Source organism: Lepidochelys kempii, chromosome 4 (genome assembly GCF_965140285.1).
Source record: "Lepidochelys kempii isolate rLepKem1 chromosome 4, rLepKem1.hap1, whole genome shotgun sequence".
NCBI classification, from domain to species: Eukaryota; Metazoa; Chordata; order Testudines; family Cheloniidae; genus Lepidochelys; species Lepidochelys kempii.
The window spans coordinates 57,590,088-57,602,780 of NC_136383.1; the positions used below are offsets into that span (position 1 = coordinate 57,590,088).

At 39.8% G+C, this 12,693-nt stretch overlaps 1 protein-coding gene across 4 annotated transcripts in view; it reads right to left on the minus strand.

Annotated features, from left to right (window-relative positions):
• GATB (glutamyl-tRNA amidotransferase subunit B) overlaps window positions 1–12,693 on the minus strand; it is an 86,191-nt gene that overhangs the window by 22,795 nt on the left and 50,703 nt on the right. For all 4 annotated transcript variants that reach the window (XR_012158598.2, XR_012158594.2, XR_012158597.2 and 1 more), the window contains exons 9-11: window positions 11,854–12,043; window positions 7,241–7,374; window positions 6,621–6,699 (exon numbers count right to left, since the gene is read on the minus strand). Coding sequence is in view for 1 of the 4 variants with exons in the window: in XM_073341349.2 (XP_073197450.2) it covers window positions 6,621–6,699; window positions 7,241–7,374; window positions 11,854–12,043 (403 nt within the window). In the remaining 3 variants the exon portion in view is untranslated. The remainder of the gene's footprint in view (window positions 1–6,620; window positions 6,700–7,240; window positions 7,375–11,853; window positions 12,044–12,693) is intronic.

A 12,693-nucleotide genomic window follows, 5' to 3' on the forward strand; every position in this document is an offset into this window, starting at 1 on the left:
TTGTTCATACAAGTGTTGCTAAAAGAAATTACAACATGCATGGTCAGCAGAGAATGCCACCTCAGAGAATTGACAATTAGACAACTATTGTGCCTATTCAGATTCCAGGTAACTCATTTCATTTACAGACCATGATCACCACAGGAGGGAGTGAGTGAGGATGCTTAATAGAAAATAGAAAATGAATATTGCAAATCAGAATCCATGTGGCAGCCCCATCCCATCCATATCTCACCTCCAGGAATAGCTGGGTGAACCTAAGCTTCTGCAATAATTACTAGCTCATGTGAATGTGTTTCCCTACTTTGTACCAGGGCTATCACCATGGAATAAACTTGCAGAAGAGAGCATTTATAAAAAAGCAATTTCCTTGGGCAGTCATTTTCTGTTCTTATTTCAGTGATGGGGGATGTGAGAGAGAAAGCCCTTATTAAAACAGCTGCTTCTGCTTGCTCCTGCCCTGAAGACATAATTGTATGTTCGGGCCATCCCGGTGTGCCAGGATGGAAATGAATTCCAAGTCAAAAATGCAGCACTATAAATTTGCTGCGGGATCAAGAGGAGGCTGGGGCGAGGAGCCCTAATTTAAAGCCATTTTCAATAATGAGCAGTGCAGCAAGGTGGTTTATGAAAAACAAAATAAATAGAATGACATTTTAATCCTCTCATTGATTTTTCTCCAATATGAAAGCCATTCAGCATGAAATGATGTGACAGTTGTGGCAGGTACTTTAAGAACCCTGCATTGATGCTACATACTCCAAGCCAGGTGCGACTCAAATTTGCCTCCGATGCCCCAACCCCTCCTTCTCCCCCCAATAGAATTGTATTGTTTTTGTTTTGCCACAGGCCTGGAGAGAACAACAGCAAAGTTGTCCTGTGAAGCCACACTGCAGGTCTTGTGCTTTCCTTGTGAAAGGGAGAAGAGCAGAAAAGACAGATCAAATGATTAAAATTACGGATATCCAATCAGAGTTACAACCACCATAAGTGTTAAATCTGTAAAACACAGTTTAATCTGTTCCTATCTAAAACTCAAGATGCCTCTCCTTCCAGTTCATTCCCTAGCACCGCTACAGAGTCACCTGGAATATACTAGGAAAAAAATTCAGCTGACCCATGGCCAGACACTGGGCTTGTCCACTTCACCAACTATTCTGAGAGCTCACTTAAGGGACACCCACAGTTGCTTCCTCCCCACTATCAGCAGGTGCTCAGTCTTCCCCAAGGGAGCAGATGGGAAGCTTTCTGGAAGGTAATTCTCCCTGAGCTCCCCTGAGGCATTGTGACTCCATGTCACACCTCATGGAAGTGCAACTTGCAATTTGCACAAGCTAGCTCAGAGAAAAACTCCCCAGAGATCTTGCTCAAAATAGAAACTAACCAGTGAAGAACCCACATCTTTCTAAGAAAAGGGCAGAAACTGATTTTAGGTTTAGCATGTACCATACCTGCAATTCTTAAACCGTGGTCCTTTCTCAGGGAAGGAGGAGGGCACTGAAGCAATACACACAATACAAACACACACACACACACAAAACTACTAACAAAACCCTCTACTCCAAGCAGAATTACCAAGAAAAGCCTGTTGAGTGGTCTACCTTAGGTCAGGGCTAGGGAAGTTTGAGAATCAGGGAGTAATAACTGGTTCCCCTGACAGCCATCTCATCTCCTATGTTAAGCATATCTTGGCGCAGAGAGATTTTGCCCATTATGCACAATCTTAGGGGGACCAGGGAGAGACTGGATTTACTCTTGTAAATATACACAGCAAACTATGTCGGTTTGGGTTTTGTAGCTTTAAAAAGTATCCTATTGCTTGAGTACAATATTGGCTCCCTCTATGGAGTACGTGAACACAAATCCTCCTTGGGCTATTTCTGAAAGTCAAGGAGGGAGAAGCTAATTATATTGGTTAGTCCATTATAAGGGGAACCTTGGTGTAATATATTATAGTAGTATTCAGAGGTTAAACAGAAAGCATTTTATTCATGAAGGCATAATCAAAACACTTCAATGCAGAAGTGCAGTTCTACTCCATTTACTTTTTCTTGGGCTCTTGTAGTCTTTTCTCGGCCAGACAGAATCAGTTGCAAGGGTTTAAGAGCCCCTTCCCCCTCATCCACCCGAATCTACATTGTTATAAACATACACAGCTGAGAGACCAATACTATTCAAACATGGTTTCCTATTAGATTGATATTAGAGTTTATAGAAAAAGCTAGACAAATTTGACAGGCCAAAACTCTGGCCTCATCCCACTACATTTTTTTCTTTTTCTACATGTTGTTCTAGCCTAGATAAGAGTCTAGTCTAAAAACAGTGTAAAATCATTTTAATTCATCCACACTCACTGGTCAAACCAGGCTATAAACTGGCTGAAAAAGAACAAGACTTAATGATAAAGTCTCCAATGCCAAAATGCAATTCTCAGTCTTACCTTCGTTCCTGAAATCCCAATAGTGGCAACTATAGACTCTAGCCGAGGTTTGGTTCAGACTATTGCCAGATCCTGCCAGCTCTAGCTACATATGCCTAGTACCAAACCATCGGTCAGAATGATTTAGTAACAGCTTGCACGTCTTGCATCCACACAAGTGTCATTCTAAGCATTTTAGAACTGTTGACTGTGCAAGCTGGTTGTGACACCTAGGAAAAGGTTTTCAGTTGAAATAAGTCTGCAACCGCTTGTTCCATGTATGGGTACAAATGCTGCAGCTTCACCATTCTGGTCCATTCCTCCTCCCAAAATGCAATGTCTTTGCGTTTGCAAATTATCCAAAAGCCTATGCTACTAACAAGTGCTGCGCCCTTTGGATCAGGTGCTCCAGATTCCCCAGGCTGCGCTGGTACAACCATGACTGCAAAAGGGTCCTGTTCAACTTAGGTTCATACACTGTGCTTACCTCCCTGGTATCTGCTGTATGTAGAAGTGCCAAATGGTTCGGTCACAAAGTATTGTTGTGCAGATAAGCTAAACCATTGTGCAATCAATTTCGTACAATCCATGTGCCTGCAATGGTAGCCCTGATTAGCGTACATACTATTTTTGAAGATCAGTTTGGTTTGTGTGCTATAATTACATAACACAGCACTGTACAGCAGTGTCTCTTCTTTGATATGCGAGTTCTATTGCCTTGTACAACAGAGAATGAGCACAGACCTTTTAAAAATTTAAACTGTTGGCACTTCCTGCAGTACAAGCATATGCATATGCCTGACTATTTGCTCATCCCATCAAACCCTTCCATCTTTTCTTGTTGGATCTGTCTTCACTACTGCAGTTAATTCCTCCCACCCACCTCAAATGCTGCAGAGTGTGAGTGTGTGAGAGAGAGAGAGATCCAATATCTCTGCCTACTGCAGAAAACTGTTATAAACATTTGTTATTCTTCTGACATCTAGGCAACCAAAATACTTTTCTAAATGTGGCAAGGTTTGATAGCATCACTCAGTGACTGGCAAACAGTACAGTTATTACTCTGGGTCCGAATTCAGATCATAGAGCACAATGCATACAAGGAGCTAGTAATTAAGCAGGAGATGCAATCTCTCTGAAATTCCTCATTTTATAACCTGTCAAAACTGCCTTTGTATAAATAAATTAAAATGCAAAAAGCTTCATTAAAACGTTAACTTTCTGACTTAAACACCACAACAAGGAAACAACTACAAATAAACTCTGAAGGTCCTATTCAAAGTTTCAGGCACCAGGCTGATGGGTGCTCTCAAAAACCACGTACACAGAATTTTTGTATACCCACATGCACTAAGTATTCTCAGTGTTTTCTGCCTATTACAAGCTTTTATTATTTTAAGACCATTTCCAGCTACCATGAGCAACCACAATTTTGACTGGCTTAATTATGAACTGAGACGTCTCAGCTCCACCAAAAACGAGGCCAGTTTAATTTAACTTTAAGCACCCAGACTTAGAACGCTTGTCCTCTTTATAACAATTTTTTGATGCAAAGACAAACATGCAGAAGTGAATACACATTAATTTCATTCCAAATCTGTAGCTACAGTGAAACAATAGGTGGAAGGAATATGCAAACACCTGCCCTTGTTGATCTGAGAACATTAACCCTGGAACCTCATTATGTGAGTTAAGTGTCTTAATTTCACTGTTGACTATTTTAGAATAAAAAACATTAGCTAGTGTATTTATCCAGTGGCGTTTGTTTAATATTCTACAGATATAAACTTGCAAGGTTTAAAGAGACAAATAGTTATTATATTATCATAGGACCTACAACGTGATAGGTGCTCTGCATTCAAACAAAAGTCACAGTGCCCCACACAGTTTTACTGTTTATTTTTTAAAGTATGATCAAATATATTGTGACAGGGTCAGGCCAGATGGCTACAGGAGAGTAATAGAAGGCAGATATATTAGCCCCAGGTTAAGTAGGTCCCTTTTCCCTGGGTAAGGTAACAGGGAAGGTACCAGAACAATCAGGAACTTTCTGGAAACAATTAAGGCAGACAGGCTGATTAGAACACCTGCAACCAATCAAGAAGCTGCAGAATCCATTAAGACAGGCAGGCTAATCAGGGCACTTGGGTTTAAAAAGGAGCTCACTTCAGTTTGTGGCGTGCGTGCGAGGAGCTGGGAGCAAGATGCTGAAAGTGAGAAGGCATACTACTGGAAGACTGAGAAGTACAAGCATTACCAGAGGAGGAAGGTCCTGTGGTGAGAATAAAGAAGGTGTTGGGAGGAGGCCATGGGGAAGTAGCCCAGGGAGTTGTAGCTGTCGCACAGCTGTTACAGGAGCCACTGTAGACAGCTGCAATGCACAGGGCCCTGGGCTGGAACCCGGAGTAGAGGGTGGGCCCGGGTTCCCCCCATTCCCCCAACTCCCTACTTGATACCGGAGGAGTTGACTTGGACTGTGGGTTCCACCAGAGGGGAAGGTCTCTGGCCTATTCCCCGATCCACTAGGTGGATCAGCAGAGACTGAGGGAATTGTTCTTCTTTCTTTTCCCCATGCTGGCCAGTGATGAAGCTAACTAAATGAATGGCAGATTTGAGCCACGGAAGTGGCCAAACTGAGGGCTGCCGTGAACCTCTGAGGTGAGCAAATCCGCCAATAAGCACAGGACCCACCAAGGCAGAGGAGGAACTTTATCACAATATATATACAGATATATTTTTTCTTCACTACAGGATTTCACTGGAGTTGAAAGAAAATTTACAGGAAATTACATTGAAAACCTCAAATGAAGATCTTGAAGGGGAATGAAAGATCTTAATTTTTTTTAACAAACATAAAATGGTGAAAAAATAAATTTTATAAAATGATTCAAAAATGTACTCAACATGTTAGAATTTTGGAGTGTATGTCTAAAATAATATCCAGTAGCTTTTCCAGAAAGATCAGAAGAAGCCGAGGCAATTTTTTTTGCAGATTTCCAGTAACCTCACAAAAATGCTCACTGTTGTCAAATGTGACACAAACACCTTCCTCTGCTCTGCCAAGAGTGTCAGCATTCAGTAGCCATTTGTTAAATTTTTCAAATAGGCACCTTAATCCTTTCTCCCACACTTCTGAATATGCATGAGAAAGACTTGCTGTAAACAACTGCAGAGTCACTTCACTAGTGTCCTAAAATCCCTCCTTTCACCTCACTTCCCCCATGAAACCTAAAAAAGACCTGATAATGGTTAGGCAGCTGGGTGTGCTGTGACCACTGCCTACCATTCTAAGTGGCATTGTCACATTGTTACCTTGTGCTCCCCATGTTTTTTGTCTTGTACTTAAGTTGTAAGCATCTTGGGGCCAGGACTGTCTCTTTGTTATATGTTTGCTCGGTGCCTAGCACAGTGGGCTCACATCCATGATTGGCATCCAGAGGCACTACCTCAATACAAATTAATTATTAGGATTATTTATAATAGTGGTCATTAACATATTCCCTGATGTCAAATGGATTGTTAGCACAGTTTCTTAGATCCCATCTTCATTTTGGGAGATTGGCCTAAATAAGCCAGTATTTGAAAAAAAAAGAGGGGGGAAATAGTTGGCTCTATCTTGAATGCCTAGCTAAGATGCAGCAAAGAGTGTCATTGGCTTATCAAAAGGGCAAGTCATCCTCCTTCAGTCTCACGAGGCACTTGACACAAATTTATCTTTATCAATAAACCCAGCTGTGTTTTGCCCTTTGCCATTCAGTGGGATGTGTGACTTCTTATAGCTGCAGCTCCTATTCAAATTATTAAGAACTATGAAGCAGCAAGTTCCCCGAGCATCACCACAAGAGACTGGACCACGCCACTAAAACATGGATGTCAATTCTAACCTTCCCAAAGCGCAGCAGTGTTCAGAATTTGGGATTTGATTATAGGGATTACTGGTCAGTGGCGTCAAATCCAAATTTCCCAAAATTCAGGCATGTTTGGCTTTGTTAGGGATTTGTTTCAGGCCTCACTCTACTATTTAACCCTGAATTTTATATACATCCCACCTCCAGTAGAAGTTTGACATATTTCATGCTTTAAATATAAAATGAATATACTGACACCATGGAAGTCATATGGATTCCAGATGGAGATTTACTAGGAAAATGAAGTTAGTAGTGGCAGTTTCAAAGGCACAGTAGGTCCAAAACAAACTCACTTGTTTGGCTGCTGAAGAAGAAATTGCGCCTCTCTCTAGAAGGTTTAGAAGGTCAGCCAGGAGGAGAGAACTGACTGGACTAAATTAAAAAAAATTAAGGTGGGGTGAGAGTTCTCAAAAAACCCAAACAAAAAAACCACCACACACAGCGTAATCTTTACATCTCTACATGGTGCCTGGTCATTTGTATAAGTGACATACAGTCATTTAAACAAAGATTAAATGTTATTACTGAAAGCAAACTAGTTACCTTGTCTCCTAGTGGTACACTATGTCAATACAATTTTAAAAATGTAATTGTATTTTTGGTCAGCTGAGTAGGTTTAGCCATTTTAATAAGATAACAATGGAAACCCATGGATTACAAGCAGTAGCGATTAAAAGATTTCCCGTCTCTGGAGGGTATGGAATAGACTTGGTTCACCAAGAACCATACAGGCCTAGGCTTCCAAAAGAAGTGGTGGCTATTGGGAACTCTGTTGTCCACCCACCATGGAGTTACATTGCACTAAACTAGGATACAGTGCTGGTGTTAGAGGATACTATTCACAATTGTTTGTCTGGCCATGGGAAAACGGATGTTTCTGTTTGATCAACTCAATATAATCAGAAAGCTTCACCTTTCTTTGACTGTAAGGTTGTGTTGTTTTAAATAACAAAGCATATCATTTAGAATCCAGCCAATCACTTTCTTTGGATTCATCTGGGTCTGTCTCACTACATTTTGAAAGAATTCCATTAATCCGTCTTCATTCTGTTAAGAAAAAGAATTAAATGGGTCAATGACAGAAAGGTACAAAAAATAATATTTTAGGTACATCACATATGTGTAGGGTGACCAGATGTCCCGATTTTATAGGGACAGTCCCCATTTTTGGGTCTTTTTCTTATATAGGCTCCTATTACTCCTCACCCTCTGTCCCGATTTTTCACACTTGCTGTCTGGTCACCCTACATATGTGTATTCAGAGAGTCCTGGTCCTCTCTCATTCCCAGATAAACCTGATCTGTGCACTCATTGCAAGATCTTGGCAACCTCTAGTAACTCCAGTAAGGCAATAGTGTAATCTACACTAGGAGATGCTCTATGAAAAGAATACATAAGTATAGCTGTCAGCCCATCTGCCAGGTTGATAAGATTGTATATTTAATGTAGTTTCTATCTTTCATTAATCCTTCCCTGAAATTAGTGTACAGGGAGAAGCTGCTTCACCCAAGGCAGGTGTTGAGAGTTCTCTTGTTCCGTTCTAGTCTTCCTATCCTCTCATGAAATGAGCTGTCAAAGAACATGCTATGTTTACCAAGGAATGGTTTTCTGAAGCCACCTAGAAATATTTAATGCTCCAACTTGCAGACACATTTCAGATTGCTGGAATAAGATGGACTTGTTTCTATCCTTGGGTGATTTGGATGGGTCAGACCAGAAGAAGCAGAATTTTTATTGTTCTAGTTTTTTCAAGTCAACTCTGATGAAGGCCCTCAGTGTTGGAAATTTATTGCATTGGGGGACACAGATTCAATTTTAAAGTGTACAAGAAATCTGAGATTGTTTTTAGTAAACGAGATACGGCAGGATCTGATGGATGCTGTGATGTTTGTCACTTGGAGAATGATCGCTCAGTAACTGTAGTGCGTAACTCAAAAGACCTCCAAAAGACTGTGGATATTGTGGGCATTCTTACTTATCAAGGGAAGAACCCAAATTCAGTTGTGCTACTGGACTTTGTATACAAGTTAAAAGTAAAATTATTAATTTAATTGATCCCTTACTAAATACTGTAATTTTTCTAATTGCCCTCAGGACTCATTATTCCAAATACAGGCGTAGAATATTAAGTCTTAAAATGACAAGATTACTAAACAGACAATATTACCTTGGAAGTTCAGTCAGGAAAGAGTGAGTAGGTATTAATGCCCCTTCTTAGCAAATACTGTGGGCCTTTACAACCACATTTTTAACATGGGTGGAGCAGGTATGCCCAAAAAATGCTCATACAGGATACATTCAACCAAATTGCCGGACCCACACTTACTAGATATTCAAATGGAAATGCACATATTTGCAACCACTCCGTTGTGCTTTTTTTTTTGAAAATCTGCCTAGTATCGTCTTTACCAGTACCAGTCTATGATGAGTGAAACAAAGCGTGTGCTTTATTAAAATAAAACTTGAACCAAATTGAATCAGTGTGACATGAATGGAATATTTTCCTTATTGTTCCTGCAATTTGTTATATGATAGAAAATACTTGATCAGCCTTTGATTTCCAACCATCCTTACTACCCTACTGTTGGAAGTTAGTTTGGACCAGTTGTGCATTCTGATCAACTTTCCTCGAGCCAAATTCACTAACATGGAATACCAAAATCATCCTGTGACTCTATTAGGAATATTTATCTGAGAAGATGTTTGTCAGCCTATGGAACATCTCAGGCAGGCAGTTTTGCTATTGAGCTCTTATACACTGGATACCGACACTGAGAACAATTTTCTCCAAAATCCTAGCTCTCATCCCTCGCTATTCAATATAAGACAGTTAGTTTTCACCACAACTTCCAGTTTTCTTAACTGCATTTAGTAAGTACTTCTGCATTTCTATCAGCTTAAAAAGATTAGCATATATTGAGATAAAAATTCCCAGATACAAGAGAAGATTAAACACATTTTTAACGTTACTGTAGCATATACAACGAATATAAAATGCTGCATAAGTATCAGGCTAAAAAACAAGGTGTAATTCAAATAATGGAGAATACTGGCAGAGAAGGTATCCGTAACAAACATTTACACTTTAAAGCAAATATCTCCTTACTGCCAGTTACTGGATAACATATCAAAGGATATTTTGGATCTTTACCTACCTCATAGAAGCCGTTTAACTGGTCATATACTGACAGCAGTACTCAGCACTTACTTAACACACCCGTATTTTAGAATGATAGGGTACTTTAGACATGTCAGTAACCTATATTAGAGTGTGCATAGATACTAGAGGGAGCTGGTAGAGGAAGAGAATGAATGATCATATAGGTCTTTTCCGTCTATAACTTCTATACCTCAGTGACTCTGACCTCTGGATGTCAATATGCTTTTTTTATTATTTTATGGCAGCACATTAACTCCAAAGTCTCACGTCAATAAATAAGCAAAACAAACAAAACCCAAACAAACAAAAACCCACCAGGAAGAAAGCCAAAATGTTAACCACCACCCGTGGCCAAAGCCTCAGCAGGTGCAATTAATTCCAGGTGCAATATTTGCAGGCCTATTGGTTTGGAGAGATTGAACTTGCATGCACAAGTTGAGTAACTGAACACTTAGCTGCTCAGATGGCATGACCAACTGCCTACATGCATGTGTAAATGTGGGATTCTGTCTGCGTAAAATGTGCTCCTACAAATACTCCCAGTTAATTATTGCAATTATAAAAATCTGCTGAAAATTTGGCAATACATGTTTAAGAAACCACAGAAATAAGGAGATTCAAAGTGAAGGATGTCCTTCCATTTCAGTTCATCCTGTTGTACTTAGGTCCTGCAGGAGCTACAATCTTCCACACTGGAGCACACACAAGTAGTTACTGCAATACCTTCATACAATGGTGAGCTAAGAAATTAATGTTCATTTTGAAGTCTGACATTTTAACAGAATTTTTGTGCATAATGTTCACACTAACAAGTTGGGGTAGAGTACAGATTCTGCATTTTGAAGGCATCCCTCTACCACTGCCATTTATTTAATGAACACTCTTGGGTACTGTAACTTGAAAGACTGTTTCTTAGATTTGTGCATCTGGCCTTATCAGCCATCTACGGTAGTTCTGAGTTAGGCTTAAAACAGCAATGGAAACATAATTTTCAGGTGAATTAAGGTTAACTATTCACCCAGTGAGTCAAATAAGTGAATTTGTACAGAGAATAAACATGCTGCCATCCTAATCTACACTAAAAGGAGAAAGACCCAGAATGCAGACGAGACCTCCCCGCCCTTCATTTATTGAAGAAAATCTACTTTCAATTCATCTGTATTTGTACATCTTTCTCACAAGTAGCAATCCAAAATCTTCTTCAGAATTAAGTTATAAAGAACAAATTGCAAAAGGAGAGAAATTAAGAGGCAAAAGGAAGGAAAAATATGTTTTCAAGTGAGATCTGCAAAGTGAAGGAGAGTTGACAAAGAGCTAGCAGTTACATATGGCTGGAGCTGCAGAGGAGAAGACTCTTGCATCATCACTGATGAGACTATGTAATAGAAAAGAGGAGAAAGGATTAGCTAAAAAAGGATTACTGAGGTGAAATGGAGGAGGGTCCATTTACTGCCTTCGATCAAAGCATATTTGTTTTCATAAATGAGAATTTTTCCTGAGGTGAAGTTACTTATACATGTGTGGAGAGAAACACTGGCTGCAAAGCACTTTAACATCATTAATCAACATCTCTCAACTGCTACCTTCACAGCCACAGGACTTCTACATGACTTATGACTGAGGAAAACTTGTGACTCACTAGTAAGATGCAACATCAGTAAGGCAAGAACCTTCCTAGTCACTTTCTTCTCAAGAGATTTCTGTAAAATTTGATTTAAATACTGACACACAAAGTCATCACTGCTGGATCAATTCAAAAAGGATTGAAAGAGCACAAGGATGCTGTAATTTGTTTTCAAGAGACTGGATGGTCTTTAGATGGCTTCCAGAGGTTTCCAGATTTTAAACACAACCCCCTCACCTCCTTATCAACTGCATTTTTGGGGCAAAGTTTTCACCATGTTCGGTATTGTACATTTTTTACAAAAACAATGGTCATTTATTATTTTGTTAAGCATGGACAATGCACTTGGCCCTGTTCCAGACACAAAGACAAAACAATACCTGCTGTGAAGATCATGCACTTATGGACAAGACTTAGTTTGTCAGCAAAAAGTTGTACACTTGCAGCATTGTTTATGAGTCCACTTTGAGAGAGATGAGATCATCATTCACTAGCAATTTGTTAGCTCCCTATTTGCTCAGGAATCACTTCTCATAGAAACAAACTGCACATGTTATTTCTGAGCCTGGTTGAAGGATTTGGCACGGAGGTACAATTTAAGAGAGCTGTTAGACACATTTCCAAATTTAAAAATCCATGGCAGCTGACAGCTGGTTAATATGACATTTTACAGTGCGTTTTCTCTAAACACTGAAACGTTGAAGTTTCTTGGTTTATTTTAGCACTCGATCAATAGACCTACCAATAAGGTGAAACTATGTTCAGGCAGAATCCCATACTGTTCAACAAGCTTCACTCTCTTCACACTGGGGAGATCAGGAAGCCTCTCCCGAATCCAATCAATATTCACCACTTGCTGATGGTTCATATTAGCAGGCAACGATTTACTATCGTACAGAATCAATGGAGGGAGGTTTGGCTCTGGCATGAACCTGGGGAGAATGAAGAGAGACGAATTTGGGGTTATTTTTTAGTCAAGACAATCCTTAGCATCTCAACAACAGGCTGTAAAATTTGTGCGCAAAATTTAATGTTCCTCTGGAAATGATATTACTGGATTTAACTGACCAAGATACTGAAACTTCACAGCTCAGTATATTACTGTCAAATAGGGAAAAAAATCAGTCCACAGCCACTATTTTCACTCTGATTATCGGTCACTGTTTGCCAAACAAACAACCAGCAATAGAAAAAGGGTAATTTAAAAAATTTGACACCCAAAATATTACGTGTCGATGCAGTCCATTGCTCTTGTTGGTGTGCATGAATTGTGATTCTGACCAGCAAAGCAGTATGGGTTGGACAGGAGAGAAGCATATTGACAGCCAGCTGCCAGGAGTTCTCTGTGCAGGTTGCAACCTCTCTCATATTAACCTGAGGAGTGCTGATAAAACCACATGCTGTGTTAAAAGCAAAATTACCATGCTCAGCAGGATGTCATAGTAAATAAAACTGAGTGACAACATCAAAGAACAAAGGATCTCAAAGCCATCAGAATTCAAGCCATCAGAATAGCACTGAGAGTCAAACAGCAACTTTATACTGACATGAACAAATGATGGACTGATAAATCTCAAAACAT